At 33.3% G+C, this 14,814-nt stretch overlaps 3 protein-coding genes across 6 annotated transcripts in view; all 3 read right to left on the bottom strand.

Annotated features, from left to right (window-relative positions):
* Positions 1 to 495: 495 nt before the first annotated feature.
* On the bottom strand, positions 496 to 2,926 carry LOC135161665 (uncharacterized). 3 transcript variants are annotated; one of them, XM_064119432.1, is made up of 7 exons: positions 2,778 to 2,926; positions 2,542 to 2,703; positions 2,427 to 2,476; positions 2,314 to 2,367; positions 1,613 to 1,845; positions 872 to 950; positions 496 to 690 (listed from the first exon to the last, which is right to left on the bottom strand). In XM_064119432.1, the coding sequence occupies exons 2-6, from the start codon at positions 2,605 to 2,607 to the stop codon at positions 913 to 915; spliced, it is 441 nt and encodes a 146-aa protein (XP_063975502.1). In that variant the 5' UTR covers positions 2,608 to 2,703; positions 2,778 to 2,926; the 3' UTR covers positions 496 to 690; positions 872 to 912. The 3 variants fall into 3 exon arrangements, with proteins under 3 accessions (XP_063975502.1, XP_063975501.1, XP_063975503.1); XM_064119431.1 differs by having other exon boundaries at positions 2,542 to 2,680; positions 2,778 to 2,915; XM_064119433.1 differs by lacking the exon at positions 872 to 950 and having other exon boundaries at positions 2,542 to 2,680; positions 2,778 to 2,915.
* Positions 2,927 to 3,458: 532 nt separating this feature from the next.
* Positions 3,459 to 5,246, bottom strand: LOC135161664 (uncharacterized). The gene is made up of 4 exons (XM_064119430.1): positions 5,088 to 5,246; positions 4,856 to 5,005; positions 4,249 to 4,398; positions 3,459 to 3,875 (listed from the first exon to the last, which is right to left on the bottom strand). Exons 1-4 carry the CDS (start codon positions 5,148 to 5,150, stop codon positions 3,717 to 3,719), a joined length of 522 nt encoding a protein of 173 aa, XP_063975500.1. The 5' UTR covers positions 5,151 to 5,246; the 3' UTR covers positions 3,459 to 3,716.
* A 942-nt stretch (positions 5,247 to 6,188) lies between these two features.
* The window catches only part of LOC135161663 (RNA-binding protein fusilli), a 52,798-nt gene continuing 44,172 nt past the window's right edge, over positions 6,189 to 14,814 (bottom strand). Inside the window, exons 11-12 of one of the 2 annotated variants that reach the window (XM_064119429.1) lie at positions 10,601 to 10,788; positions 6,189 to 9,561 (exon numbers count right to left, since the gene is read on the bottom strand). In XM_064119429.1, coding sequence (XP_063975499.1) covers positions 9,553 to 9,561; positions 10,601 to 10,788 — 197 coding nt within the window. In that variant the 3' untranslated portion in view covers positions 6,189 to 9,552. Of the gene's footprint in view, positions 9,562 to 10,596; positions 10,789 to 14,814 lie in introns of both variants that reach the window. The other variant, XM_064119428.1, reaches the window with a different exon arrangement.

Consider the following 14,814-nt stretch of genomic DNA (forward strand, 5'->3'; position numbering starts at 1 on the left):
CGTATCAGTGTATCCGGATGACACTTGGTGACTTGGTGCGGTAAGTTCGTTGTCTCCCATGCAAAGGGTTCGAAGTTCAGCCGGATAGAGTGATGAAGTATAACTGTTTGTAGTCGATTTAGGGACGGGGCGAGAGATCTCCAGATAAAGGGTGAGACCCTGGACACCAGGTTGGGCTCATCGAACTGATTCGTGGAAATGAAAATTAACGAGGCTCAGGAAGAGTCCAAGTGGGCTGATGAACCCGAAATAATAGTGTGAGAAGTGAACAGATAATTATATGGCATTAATTATTGTTCAAATAAATTACTACTAAGCTTTATTTTGCTCCAAGCGTATACCCCATTAGGTAAACTGTGCCCTCCTATAGAACATATGTACACTCTTGGAAATATGTATCTGTAAAAGGCGTCACAACCATACGGTTAAATGAATTCTTTCAAGTGGGGTAATTTGAAAAAATAATGTTTGATGGAATTAACTCTTTCAAGTGAATCACTTTACAAAACTAATGTTTAATGAATAGTAGAAAATGTACATATATATATATAAACGTGTATGAATACTTTAAAAATAGGTTCTTCAAAAATCTATAAACTTTTGGTTAAATGAGAAGTTGATATTTTTTTTCGAATCCTGCTTGCTATTCCCGCGGGTCCACCGTTCAGGAGTACTTTATGATCATAGGCACTGAAAGAAAATAAATTCATAAATTTGAAAACATTCGCAATGTCTCTATGATACAAGAATTAAGATATTTGAGCATTGCAACGACAACGATAAACTTCAAGCAAAAACTAAGAAGATGATGGATAAAGTCAAATACGATGTGACTTCAAATTGAATAAAAGTTGAATTGAAACTCAAATACCTTAATTTTCTTCATGGCTTTAGGCCATGGAAGCACGACGGTTATTTGAGAACCAGATAAAGTACCGCGACGTCCAAAACTGAAAATTATAGACATTTTTTGCTCATTCTTATCATATTAATGCCAGATAAAATGTCGTTACTTCGAAATAATTGGGGGATTGTCTAGAATCGGTTCACGATTAGTAATTTTGAATTTATATGCCTAATGGCGGATAGATGGTCTGGATGAGTTTTAAAATAGGTCTATCCTCAGGTCAGTATTTTGCCGACCAGATACGCGGCTTTTAAACATTTTCCATTCCCTAATTTTCCAACTAATTGTATCAGCAAAAATCAAAAAAAAATTATGCAAAGTTAGTATCATCTGAATTCCATTTCGCAAAGTATTAATATTTTTTAAACATTTCCTTTTGAAAATTGACTCCTTCGAAATTCATAATTTTTCCGTACTGATCTTCACTTTTCCTCGTCTGGGGATTAACATTGGCCCTTCCTCGAACCCGAAGAAGTAAAAATCACTACAGAATAATATCATTCATGACTAGTGTCCTAGGGATTTTTAATCGCGTGAAATGTCAGTCCTCGCGTTCAGCTAGGACGAAAATTCCACGCAAGTAAAAATCCCCATCGCACTCGTCCTGAAATATACTATTTCGATGGGTGAAACGAAACTAGACATTTACCAAAAGTTAGAATTAATAATGCAACGATGATAGAATAATTTTGAAAATATACTTACCAATGATGCATAGTATAATCGTCAATGTAACAGCAATGATGATTAGTTTGGACCGAAAGTTCTGCATCGCAGCTCGACGTTGTGCTTTTCGTGCTGCATCACGAAATTCATTACCAGCGATATTTAATCTACCACTGGCCATTTGTAAATCTTCCAATCTCTCTCCGCGTTCCAAAACTTTTTGTATATTGTCCCGCATTATATCTGTTACATCGCGGATTTGTACTTGAACACTAGAAAATAATAAAAATACTGAGTGCCAAATTGTAATTCAAGAAGAAGTCAACAAAACATAGTAGACAATACATTTCGAGAAAAGTATAACATTAAACTGAAGCATATATTGCTTCAGTATTATTTTGACACATAATTATTCGATTTTCACTAGTTATGTTTCTCAATGGACACCTCTGATGCTCAACTTTTCAAGCCCATTCTTTATGAAATCCAAAAAAAAAAAAATAAAAAATTGAATGACTACGAAGGCTCCATTCAGAAGTAAACAATTAAAAATCCTTTCCTAGCTTATAGTGATCTTTTCACCAAGAAAATTAAAAAATTAAACTGCTGTCGATGTCATTCTACGAAAAACATGAAGCTTTTCTGTACCGTATTGTGAAAAAATAAATTTCTAGTGGGGAAATATATCCAATTCACCAGATTTTCTCCTCATAATTTTTTGCATAAATTTTTTCAAGTACCTGTCTATTTTTCTATGCACTCTGACGTCATCCAGGGACGATGCACTGCTACGACTGTCAATTTGAACACAAATTAATCCTGATATTCGACCTGAGTTACTCAAAAATCTTACCTGAATAGCATATCTTCATCGGGATCGCTATCATGCTCCAACAATGTTTCCTGTCAAAAATGTCCATTGTTACCCAAATGAAATATTATGTGTAATTATAAACAATATTTCTTACTTTTTCATCAGCATCGGCATGCCTGAAATCATCACCAGTGACACTGCCTCTACTTTTGGAAGTCATTGTTCGTTGTATTCATGTAAAACAGATTGATTGATGTAGAAATGAGTAACAATTACTCAATGCTCAAAATAATCTGTGGACAATTAAATATAACAACTGTGACGCTGAGATAAGAGAATCGATGTATTCTATGTAGTGTCGAGGATTGGCGCTTTTACCAGCAATTTTACCTGTGCGATAAAAAAGTTGTTCACAGCCACAAGTGTCATGTTGCTCAGACTCGTGAAAATCACGTCAACACTGATCCGGTTTTAGGTTTTGGTAAATGAAGACTGCAATATGGAGGATATACAAAAAGTATGGTTATCAACGGACGATAATAATTCGCTTCTTTATCCTCCGCTGATAAATTTAAATATCAATTGATATATTTTTCAATGATTATGAACTACGATGGTGAACGTGCCTTACCGACAGGTCTGTCGGTAATTACCACGCAGAACGCGGCTAGCGGGATCGGGAGGCTTTTGGCTGTAGGGGGCCCAAAAGCAGAGAAAATGCGAATACAGTCAAAACGGAATTTAGAATATTCCCCTTTCGACGTTTAGCCCTAGAAAAATCGGAAATCGTCTCACGAATCGAATGGCGTTAGCCAAATTTTCCTAGCTATATTATTTCCAAAGATATGAAAAAATGGTGTGATACCAAATTTGGGTCCTTGTTGCTCTAGGAGGTCTAGGAGCCCAGAAAAACTCAAAAAACGAAAAAATCGATTTTAGAAAATTCTCAAAGCCCTAGAAAAATCGAAAATCGTCTCACGAATCCAATGGCGTCGGCCAAATTGCTTCAGCAATGTTCCTTATAATCTCTAATTAGACACTTTATATAAAATTTGGAAATAGAAATTAGAATTATTCAGAGCCTCTAACTTTTTATTTCAACAATACGTGGACAGAGAACGAAAGATTGTAGTGGTGTTGGCATACGTCATCATAAAATTTATAATTATGGAACATTATCGTTGTCAAGATGTGCTATAGGCCTCCTGAACGACTAGTTTTCTCAATTGGGAAGGATAGCACGCTAAAGTGCATCTGCAAGTGACAGAATGGGGGTAACAGAAGTCATTAGGGGCAATTCTATAGCAAGGCGGTCTGTTGAATTTAGCACTAGTAGTGCATCACTTCTCCATCGGCTTCAATGATGATGATAGGATCTTTTCCCTCTTCATAGATGCTTACTACACTGTGGAACGGTCCGTCCTTAGTACCCTGTGGTATTTTTTCATCCTTAGGTAGTGGATAGTCTTGAACTTCGAAGTTGTCACCCTGAAAAATCATAGACAATTGATCATAAATTATTATATTAAACACTTATTATATCTATAACTGCATCACCATACAATACTATTATTATATAAAAAACTGTATAAAACACTTCTGAAAGAGCTATATCTTCGATTACTATTCTTAAACCATAATAAACAATCTTATATAATTTTTTTTTAATATAAAACCTTATTATAGATTTAAAAGTGAAGAAGAAATATTTGTGTGACAAATTATTGAACAGAGTTCAGAAAAAATTTAATTATCCCTCTTCCTCTTCGTTTTTAGATTTTTTGCTCTTCGATTTGACCCCGGATTATAATGTCATCATTGTTTATGGTAATATTGCATTCATTATACTGTAAAATCATACCCCTTGGATAGGACACTCCGTCGGGAATTGACCATCCGGTAATCCATGTTCAATCAAATCTTTACCCAAGGTGTCATCATCAAAGATATCACACAGGTCCATCTCTGCTTCTGGAAGATCATCACCATCCAACGAGATTTCTAATTTTACCTACAATTCAACATCAACTTATAAAAATATGAGCAGTACATGAAAAAGTTATACACCATATACTCTATCATTAGTGTGTTTGATTAAAAATTGTTTTTTTTAATCACCAAATAATTTTTATTGCATAAATTTTTAAAATATCATTGATTGATTAGTCCAGGGGGGGGGGGGTGAAGGCCCACAGGTCTCTAATGTACACCTCTAGTGACCCTCAGATTTTCATTGTTACAATCTCGATCTTTTCTGGAATTGTTATATTGTTCAGATACAATAAAACAATATAATTCTATCATTCAATATTATCATTCAATATGATTCAATATATCATTCTGATCTTAGACCAATGCTAGCCAGTCAATATTGTAAATATTTAGACTTCTAGGATTATTCATGAATGTCATAATGCGAATTATTATGAACAAGTTATAATTACCATCTTGAAAAATCATAATCTTACTTTCATGTTCGCAGGAAGTTCTTGTTTGAAGGGAGTCTTGAATGAAATTTTTTCACCAGAAGAATGAATATCAGCAGCCCATTGGCTGAAATATGGATTATCGGCAATATCATTAATTTTAATGCTCTGGACGATGACTTTTTGATTTCCCTGTTAATCATTGTAGAAATATAAAAATGTATAATCGTTTTACACTGAATTATGAAATAATTGGTGGAAAGTAAAATCTAACTTCTCCGTAGACCATTCCAATGGTCATTCCGATAATGAACAGAGCAGACTGAATTCCGATCATATTGTCCTAAATTCTTCACCAAAAAGAGATTGAACTGACGCAGTAGAGCGAAGAAGATGAGACTGATTGCTCTTTCCCCGATTCCTCATTTATATAAAATCCGCAACAATTGTTTATCGTATCATAATTCCTTTTCTTTATATAATGAAATAAACGCAATTAGGTTTTGATTGCGTGTGATAAATTCTTAATGATTGTCACCATTGTTTCTTAGAGGTTGAACATGACACCGGAAGTATATAATCGAATGTATAAAAAATGTAATACATTAAATACTTGAGGATTATGAGGAAATATGATGTTTTTAATAGAAATACGATTAAAGGTGATATTTTTTCAATGCACTATTTTTTATTTATCGACTGTGATGATACTCTGATATTCGAGGATTCATCAGTCAGCAGCTGAAAACTCTCAGGCAATTATCATCGCCAAGAGTCGAAGTGGCATAACATAAAAAAATTATTCTGCACTCTGATTATCATTAACATGAAATCTTATCTCTCAAGTAACAAGTTCGGTCTAGTCTACGGAATTGCTGGTGGCGAGTAAATAAATAATCCTTCGGCTTGTGATTTATAATTTTTATCGCCTGGGGTAAAAGAAGGTATTTGAGGGATAAAATATCATATCGTTGAAAATAACAATAAAATTAATTTAATAGCCAATTGTTCATGAAGTCTCTGCATCAGCTTGAAAAACCAAAATAGGGTTTGTAAGATAGATTTGGACTGATATTGTAATGATATATGTATAGAAGTTTCTAATTCAATGAAATTACCTCCCCTTTTCCCCCTTTCCACCCTCGTCGCAACTCCCTTCAGACCCTTCCTCGTAGCTTATGAAAAAATGAAATATTTGTGCAAATTGAATTATATTTGTTCAGAAAGGCTTAAATAAAAAAAAGGAAAGTAAGTTTCGTAAAATTTCGATTCCGAGTTTCGCCTCGAGCCGCCAACTTCACACTCATTACCCCACCGTCGCACTTGAATAAAAATATAACATTAAACAAAATATAATAAATTGACTCGTGTTAAATCCATTTTTCAAGCTTTTCAGTAATTTTATTGATGGAAATAAATACATTGATTGATTGGACCTATTCATTTATTCCACGAAACAAAAAAAAAACATCTTCTCAATTTATTATTTTTTTACATTTTAACAAGATAAAGTATATAGACTTATTTCGAGCCAATCCTCGAATTCTTTTTCAATATCGGCCTCCGATTTTTAATATCGATTAACTTCAAGATAAAAAATCAATTTTTACAAAATGGAAAACCATCAAGTACGCTTTTTGAAATTGGAAAATAACATTCGAAATGTTTATTTTCAATAAATTTTCTAATAAAAAAAATTCGGGATATTCTTTTGATCATTATTTCGCATTCTCGTCAATTGTTCAGTTGCGACTACCACTCCATCACTGCTTCATCCATCACGTATTAATTAATTAATATACTCTCCTTAAAAATTACATAAAACAAATTTTTACATAGCAACGACTCACCAATCACTCCAGCTCGGTTCAGTTCCATAATAAAATTCTCATTACATCGCTATTAATAACGCAATCATGAACAATATTGTCATTTTTATTTGGCTAACTATATTCTCTATAAAATATATTAATATGATATACAACTCTATATATATTTATGTATAAATTAGTGGTTTCATTACACATATTCAGGCCGATCATGCGATTTAGATAATAAAAAATAAAAATGATATATCAGTGAGATAATGATGTCATCGTTGAGCATTTTCCATTATAACTTAATTTTTAATTCGAGTTTTTCAAGATTAATGAAATGAATATGTGTTTCCAACTATCGACGTGTCAACTGCAATTTGTAGCACTCTAAACTCATAGCTCCGCTCAAAGAGCTAATTTCTCTTTCAGATGCATTTGATACAAATAAAGTGAGAAAATATATATATTTTTTAAATTTTTCTCATGCAATTTAGTTGTAAAATTGAAAAACTAAAATTTTTTGAAAGTCGTGTGGCTCAGTCTGGAGGTACATCTGTTTTAAACTGTACCATTAATAAAAAATTGCTCCTCAATATTAAAAACGATATAGCAGATCATACAAAATTAGTCACTATTTCATAATTGAAATTGAGCAGTTGAAATGTCGTCTAATTGAAAACACATGTCATCAATGAAATGACAGTAAATATAAAATGTCCATGACAATTTTCAAATATGAAACGGCCCTATTTAAATATTGCACAAGGTACATTGAAGCTTCTGCACCAATAGTTTGCACATTGCAATCGAGTTTTCAGATATGTAAAGCATTCGTTGTTCTCAAATAATAAAATATTTGTTCAATTATAATCACTATTATTAACGATTCAGTTCAGTAGCGAAGAGGTAAATCGCACTAAAGTGATTCTTCTCAAACTCGATCTTATAAAATACTTTTGGATCTAAAAGAAATTGCGGAGAGTTCGCCAATTACATTGATTGTAGCACTCAATTGGCTCCATGAAAAAAGTTTAAATAAAATTTGTGTCATCTTTGTTAAATTGCTAGATATTTACTCGAAATTAATCAACAGTCAAAACTGACTTCGGTTTGCCTCTTCGTTAGTGAATCACTCGATTACTTAAATACTAAAAATCACGGGATCTTAGTTAACGAAATGTCTCTTTTTTGTTCATTTTTTTGTGTTTACGTGTCCCAGTTCAGTGGATTGTCACGACATTTACCATTATTGCACTTCGGTAATTATTGTAAAGTAGTAGTACTTTAAAACAAATGGCAATAGCATGGGTATATATATGTACATGATTGTTCTTCCATTAGTGAAATAAACATTATGAATATTTTTTACTGTCGATTCTCATGGGAAGACTCTTGTAATATTTGCTGTGTCACTTAATCAATTAATCAATTTGAAAGGTCGGAGTGTTCAGTGTTTCTTTGATTTTTTTAGGAAAAAATGGGGACAAATAGTTGAGATAATTTCCCTTTGTGATTAGTGTTTGATAAATATCGTGGATTCTTATTACATTTTCCTACGTGATTTATTCCTAAAGATATTTTCAAAAATTAAACTTTCAATAGAAAAAAACACTCTCTCGAAAAAATTATCCTTCAAATCAATCCAAGTTATATTTTTGGTTTGAAACTATTGAAAATCTTTTTAATAGAAATAAAAAAAAATGAATAAATATAATTTTAATAGAATCTGCTTAAAAATAAATAAATTTTCGTTTCTCTGATTTATATTCAAAAATTACAATAGAGATATGAAAGTCAATTAACACGATAAAGCTGCAAAATTTTTCTATAAAATTTCCGTCCAACTTAATTACAATTTCTCTAGAATTTTCGGCAAGAAATCATAATATGTCCCAAAGAAAGTGCGTAATCTTCCCGATGCAGTAACTGTTACCGAATGATTCATTGAACTGAATCGTTCGGTAACTATTAACGAATATCGAGTTCTTCAAATTCAGCAACGACATTCGGTAATAATTACCGAAATTCCTTAACATCAACCGAATTCTTCTATCCGTGTTGTTCACGGTCTTATTGTTACCAACATGTGACGTCTTTGAGATTAGCCACCGAAATGGCGCCATCATTAGCCCGGCTTAACGCAGATATCCGTAAATCTATCAAAAATGTCTGAATCGGCTTTTGGTAAATGTCCCCCAGAAAATAAAGTGAATACAAGAATCCACATCTCTAACAACATGAAAAAAAGAAATACGAAAGCCCTTGCTAGTGAAAAAAAGCTTTAAACAAATAAAACAAAATAGACAATTAAAAAAAAAAGTGAAGAGGGTTTTTTTCCCATTTACTGCATTTTTATACTAAATATTTCATGCAAATGTTTTTCGCAATTTTACGGATCCAAATTATTTATCAAACAATAATCTAAAATCCAACTGAACTATCCCGTTTTACCCCATCACTGCTGATTTAACCTCGCAAGTGGAGGACAGTTTCTGAATAATCTATTCATTTATTTAGCCTGTAGATAATAGATTGAAGGGAAAGTGCAACAGTTTGGTTTCGTCTCTAGACTAGAAAGATCGTGTTACTTAAACACGTCAGGGACTACAGGGCAGGATTCAATCCTTCGATTACTCTGTCACTTTCTCGCTTCGTTGATTACTCATTGATAATTCATTAGTGCTCGCTACTCGAGTGGCGACTGGGCGTGGGGTTGAAAAAAAGGGGGGGGTAGCGGAGGGAAGAGAGAGGATTAATCGAACTGAATTCTTTGGAGCATTCAATGTTAGATGATGGGAGAATTCTAGATGTTGGCGGCCTGGAGCGTCAGCATCTGTTGGCGCTGATCCATATCTTCACGATTTAGCAGGAGGGACCCCATTGGTCTGTCCAACAGCCCAAACGTGGCTGTTGCATGCACCCCTACGTCAGCTAGAAAAATATTTCTGTTTGAAAAGTGAGGGTGTGAATTTTTAAGAACTAATTGTGAATATGAAAAAAAAATGAGAGTTCTGTCGAAAAATCTTTTTTGATGACCCCGGATTCAAAATTTTAGTAGTGAAGCAAAAAGGGTCAGTTTATAATGTCCAATTTTAAATAATCTGTTGGCCTAAAATTCCAAAATAAAATGTTGTATTAATTGGTTCAATTTTGGTAGTTTTTAATATTCTATTGGTAATATTTGTTATTTTATTTAACTGCATTCAGTCTATTTCTCATTGGAATTGATCAACATTCCAACTGGGACCATCGGTATTACCCCTATTGATACTGGATAAGGGCAGTCATAGGACAAATGATAATAAATTTTATCACATGGACAAGTGGTTTTCAAACATTTTATCATAGCAAGTAGTGATCACAAATGCTTTTATCACGAGTCATTTTGATCCTTGCGCTATATGTTCCTATATAAAAAGCGACACGGGTCACTAATCGAACATGGCGGACTTCATGAAGATAATCGATTATTGGACATTCGATAATTAATCCTATATAAAATGCGACACGGATCACTTATCAAACACGGCGAATTTCGTAGAGATAATCGATTATGTCATGGCCATGATTGATCATTTGACAATCAATAATCAATGAGTGGAAAAGCAAAGGCAAAATCTCGAATGAGAATTCGAGTGAAAACTGGAATCGAATCGAATCAGAATCGATTATCCGAAAGTCAAATGAGTACAAGCTTCAGCAGAATCAAGACCGGTTGCCATAATTCTTCGGAATGTCCCTTCATTTGAAATCACATTGTTAATTGGCGCGAAAATGCAATACATATAAACCAATATATGGGCGTATGTAGGGAATTAAAACTAGTAAATGGAAGCCTTTTTCGCTCGACTTCAACAGTGTCGATGAGGTTAAAAAAGGGAAAAGGACAATGAAAGGGCTTCAACATCGTGGACCCAGTGGTGGTTATTGAGCTACATAAATTCAATAATTGAAATTACTATTTACCTACGCAGTTAGTGGGTCCATGAACTCGGTGATGCCAAGGATCCATTGACGGTGAAAGCGATGCATACGGAAAACAGACGACCGTTGGAAAGGGCGGGGGTGCCAGAAGGGGTAACCCTTGGGGCATCATCGCCGTCTGAGGTGGAAATATCGGACCCGGTGGATAACTCGGTGGCTGCATCAGTATTTCATCTGTGATAGAAATAATAATTATTCAAAATTTTCTTCCTTGCGTCACGCACCTCGATACAAATCAACAAATTTTCGTCGTTCACAATTCAACGACAATTCACAATTTTTACGATGCCAGAACAAGTTTCGGTGAATGAAAAAAATTGTATCAAAATATTGTGTTTGAAAATGTTTTGGAGTTGAAAAAATAGAAAAGAAAATTTTAATCACCCTAATTAGTTTGTAATGAAACACCGAATAGGATTTTAATGACAATTTCAATCGCAGGGGAATCGTTGAAAAAATCATATTTACAATAACAATAAATCTTTGCAAATTGAACTAAAATATATCGTTTGGTTCACGATATTAAATAGTGCTATCAACATTACGATGGAATTTTTATTTCAATTGAATAGTTGAATATACAATTTTTATTGTTACCGTAATGATTTTTTTTAATTCTATGGCAATTGAAATTACCATTGAAATGTCTCTCAGTGTAATTGAGAACGCGTCACAGTAAAGTGACCGACAGATTGAAATTAAATTTAAAAAATGTAAAGTTAAACGTTTGCATACATGAAAACAAAACACCAATAACCAATTAACCGATGGACCCAATGATTCATCTATTTACAGTACGAAAATAAATTTTTTTAAATATGAAAAAATTACTACTTGCTAAGGCACCATGGCTGGACCTCCTGCAGGATAACAACTATGGAATAAAGACAGAAAATTTTCGGTTGATATTATCCTGCACGAAGTTTCGAATAGAATCAAGGTGTATTAATCATTTATCGACCAATTGTAATTGGAAGTATGCATGAGAAAATGTTAATCCAGAACTAATTCAGTGAAGGAGTGGAACAGACAGATAGTCGAATTGTAGCAGAAATTTATTGTGAATCTTTCAGAAAATCTGAGGGAGAAAATAAATTTTTAGTGCATTTTCACCAACAAAAAATTGTAATAAAAAATATCATGGAACAGTTGGACTTCTATTAGATTTCTATTGAACTTTAAATTACATTCTGACAGGAGCTATTTATATGGTTGACAGAAAATATTTCGTACCGTTCTATTTTACCAAATTCTTTCCTATTTATATATGAAGAACAAATATTTTTGAAAATTATGTTTCGACACAAAATATTACCCCTTTCAAAAATCACATCAATTACGTTTCAAATCTCTGATTTTACGAGTATTTTTTTCTGTATACGCTCAGTAAAATTTGTTGACTGTTTGATAAACGTTATTTACCCCTTATTTACAAAATTATTGAACAATTGGGGGATTTTCCTTGAACAGTCGGATAACTTTTATCAAGCAATTGATGAATTTTCCTAAGCACCCAATAAACCAGACCATTACCATGTGGTTAAGTGATTTCCTCTCAATTTTTCTTTCCATCCGGAGCTGATCTTCAAAAAATAGTCCCTCGCAAATAAACATATTGCAAAATATTATGAAAAAATTGATCGATTCCCGTATTCCCAATCCCACTGTCTCCGTCTGTTCCATCACTCATCTTCCTTCATCAATTAATAAATTAATCACAGTACACCTTGATCGCTAATGGAATAATGAATGGACTTGGCCTACCTGTAAGCACAGAAGTTAGTATTTGTACGTAGATCCCCCGCTACCATACCGATCGACACTTCACCATGTATTTTGCTTTATTGTGACAATAAAATACGTAGTATGTAGTAGGACCGCACCAGCGATTTCTTGCCCCTCTGCCAAACCACCAAAATAAGGAGAAAAAAAAACACCCCCTCAATCACTCCACAAGGCATTCAACCGAACATTCACCCAAAATCACAGTCTCCAAGTTTAATCCCCCCCCTCCCTCCCCATGTGCGTGTCATCCCGTTGAATTCCAAAATCCTTTTTTGGCCAGAAAACACTCCATCGTACCTTCTACAACCACAGTAAGCCTTGTTTTTGCTGATTAAAAATTATAAATAAGAATAGACAGACAAAATGCCACACACCGTGTTGCCAGATCAAATTTTCATTTTTCTTTTGAAAACTCTCCTTTTGTTATCCGATACATAGAATAATATATTTTTAAAAATATGTAAAAAACCATCCTATCATTCGTTGCCAGCTGAAACGTACGGAAATGGTTCTGATTATTTTCATTAAAAATTATTCGCCCAGTAAAAAATTGTTCAAACAGGTTGAAGTGACATAATATCGATATTCAAAAAAGCATTTGCTTTAAATATCGTGAAATCCAATGAAGACGGTAAAATTCTTAGGATGAACGTTTTTTTAATTCGTAAAATGGTTTGCAAAACAGGTGTTCATAAAGTTTTTTTATCTTCCTTGAAGGATCGATTTCTGGGATCGTTTCATTTTACCCTACCTTTCCCTATCTGTTTATCTTCAGAAATAGGGAAAATTAAAAATTAATGGGAGTAAAATGGCATTATACTCATATAAATGTTTAATTATTGATGTAAATGAAGTCGCTTGTACGTCATTTTTTTCGTTCAATAAGCCAAATTTATGCTGAATTGCAATTGATTCAATATTAGGACGCGATAATGGAGTAAGAAAAAATATTACAAAGACAAACAGACGGACTTTCGAGTAAATATCGCTGAGTTTGATAATTTTAGCAGTGACAGTGATTAATTCATTGGTGAATTGATATTCAATCATTCGAAAATCTTACATAATTTTTTAAATTTAAGAACATCAAGATGCCCAATGGCAAATGGTGGGGATTGTTCATTTTGAAAGAAGTAAAAAAATAACAATCGATGGAAAAAATAGCAAATTACTGTGTATTGCTAACTACTAATTTATTGGGCGAATAATAATTAAATGAAATAATCAAACCCACCAAAAATTAATTTGCAAGGCAAACAAGAAGATCGCCAGTAAGAACAAAATAGAGAGTGTAGAGTGTGAGGCAATAGTAAGTGGCTATAGTACTCAGAGCTGATGGTAATGGAATATAGTTAGAGATGATGGAACCTCTGTGATAACCCTGTTTATTTCCACCGTCTCTCTTACTGAGATGCACTGGGAAGAAAATGTTTCTTGTCAAGAACATATAATTTTTTATATCTTTTCGTAAGTATTAGTAGAAGAAAATATCTCTTTTGAAACTTATATATTCAGACCAGTCATGCTCAGGCGAACTAAATGCAATTCCGGTTACGAAAATTATAGCAATCAAGAAGATTATTATGTCGAAAAGTATTTTAAGAAACTTTAAGATGTGGAAAATTTAGAAAATTTTGAATAATTTTGAAAATAAGGGTTTTTCGCTAAGTTATGTACAGTATAATCGTTAGATCGTTCAACACAACTGTAATGGGTAGAACTGAAGTACTCAAAAAGATATTTTCTTCTGTCGAGAATGTCAAACTTTGGCTGAAGTAGAAATAGAAGAACCTTTTATTGGAATATTTCTAATTTTCGACTCAAAAAACCCCTGACGCCTGGACTATTAGTCAGTAGAGGCAAAGTGTAACAACAATAGTGTCTACATTGCCATCAAACTGTAGTTATCTTCCGGGCAATGATCTATCGGGGGTTGTTTGAATATTTTGAAACATAATGAACAATTATGAAAGTAAGAGTACTCATCAATGAAAAATAATGGAGAAGGTAGAATAGAAATAAAAACCAGTGTTACGATACAATCTTCTCAATAAACTCTGTAAAAAAATCTGCAAACCCAAGTGAAATATTTATCGCTTACGATCTATATTTTATTGGTTTAGATAATGTGACAGGAGCGTTAGACGTACTTTTACTGACTTCTCTGGGAGATACGTTGAACTTTCCGGTCATATCTGCTGTGAACGGAGGATTGATAATTAATAGGGAGTTAATGACTGAGTTAAAGTGAATTCTAAAAAGATATTAAGAGATTTTATGTTATATTTTGTCATTGTTGTCTTCGAAAGGGAAAGGTAGGCACGAAGAGGTTCTTTGACATTTATTTGTAAATTTTATCTCCCTGAAATTATTTCAATAGCGAAGTAGCCAATTATGTTGAATTTATTTCCTAAT

The sequence above is a fragment of the Diachasmimorpha longicaudata genome, chromosome 4, assembly GCF_034640455.1.
Source record: "Diachasmimorpha longicaudata isolate KC_UGA_2023 chromosome 4, iyDiaLong2, whole genome shotgun sequence".
Lineage (NCBI taxonomy): Eukaryota > Metazoa > Arthropoda > Insecta > Hymenoptera > Braconidae > Diachasmimorpha > Diachasmimorpha longicaudata.

What these genes read in the sequence shown, in the direction of transcription:
- LOC135161665 (XM_064119432.1), bottom strand. Translation starts at nt 2,607, where the DNA reads ATGACTTCCAAAAGTAGAGGCAGTGTCACTGGTGATGATTTCAGGCAT. An exon ending in ATGCCGATGCTGATGAAAAA is followed by an intron (nt 2,477 to 2,541) that starts GTAAGAAATATT and finishes CATTTTTGACAG; the next exon opens with GAAACATTGTTGGAGCATGA. An exon ending in GATGAAGATATGCTATTCAG is followed by an intron (nt 2,368 to 2,426) that starts GTAAGATTTTTG and finishes TCAAATTGACAG; the next exon opens with TCGTAGCAGTGCATCGTCCC.
- LOC135161664 (XM_064119430.1), bottom strand. Translation starts at nt 5,150, where the DNA reads ATGATCGGAATTCAGTCTGCTCTGTTCATTATCGGAATGACCATTGGA. An exon ending in TTGGAATGGTCTACGGAGAA is followed by an intron (nt 5,006 to 5,087) that starts GTTAGATTTTAC and finishes AATGATTAACAG; the next exon opens with GGAAATCAAAAAGTCATCGT. An exon ending in CGGAGTGTCCTATCCAAGGG is followed by an intron (nt 3,876 to 4,248) that starts GTATGATTTTAC and finishes ATGATTTTTCAG; the next exon opens with GGTGACAACTTCGAAGTTCA.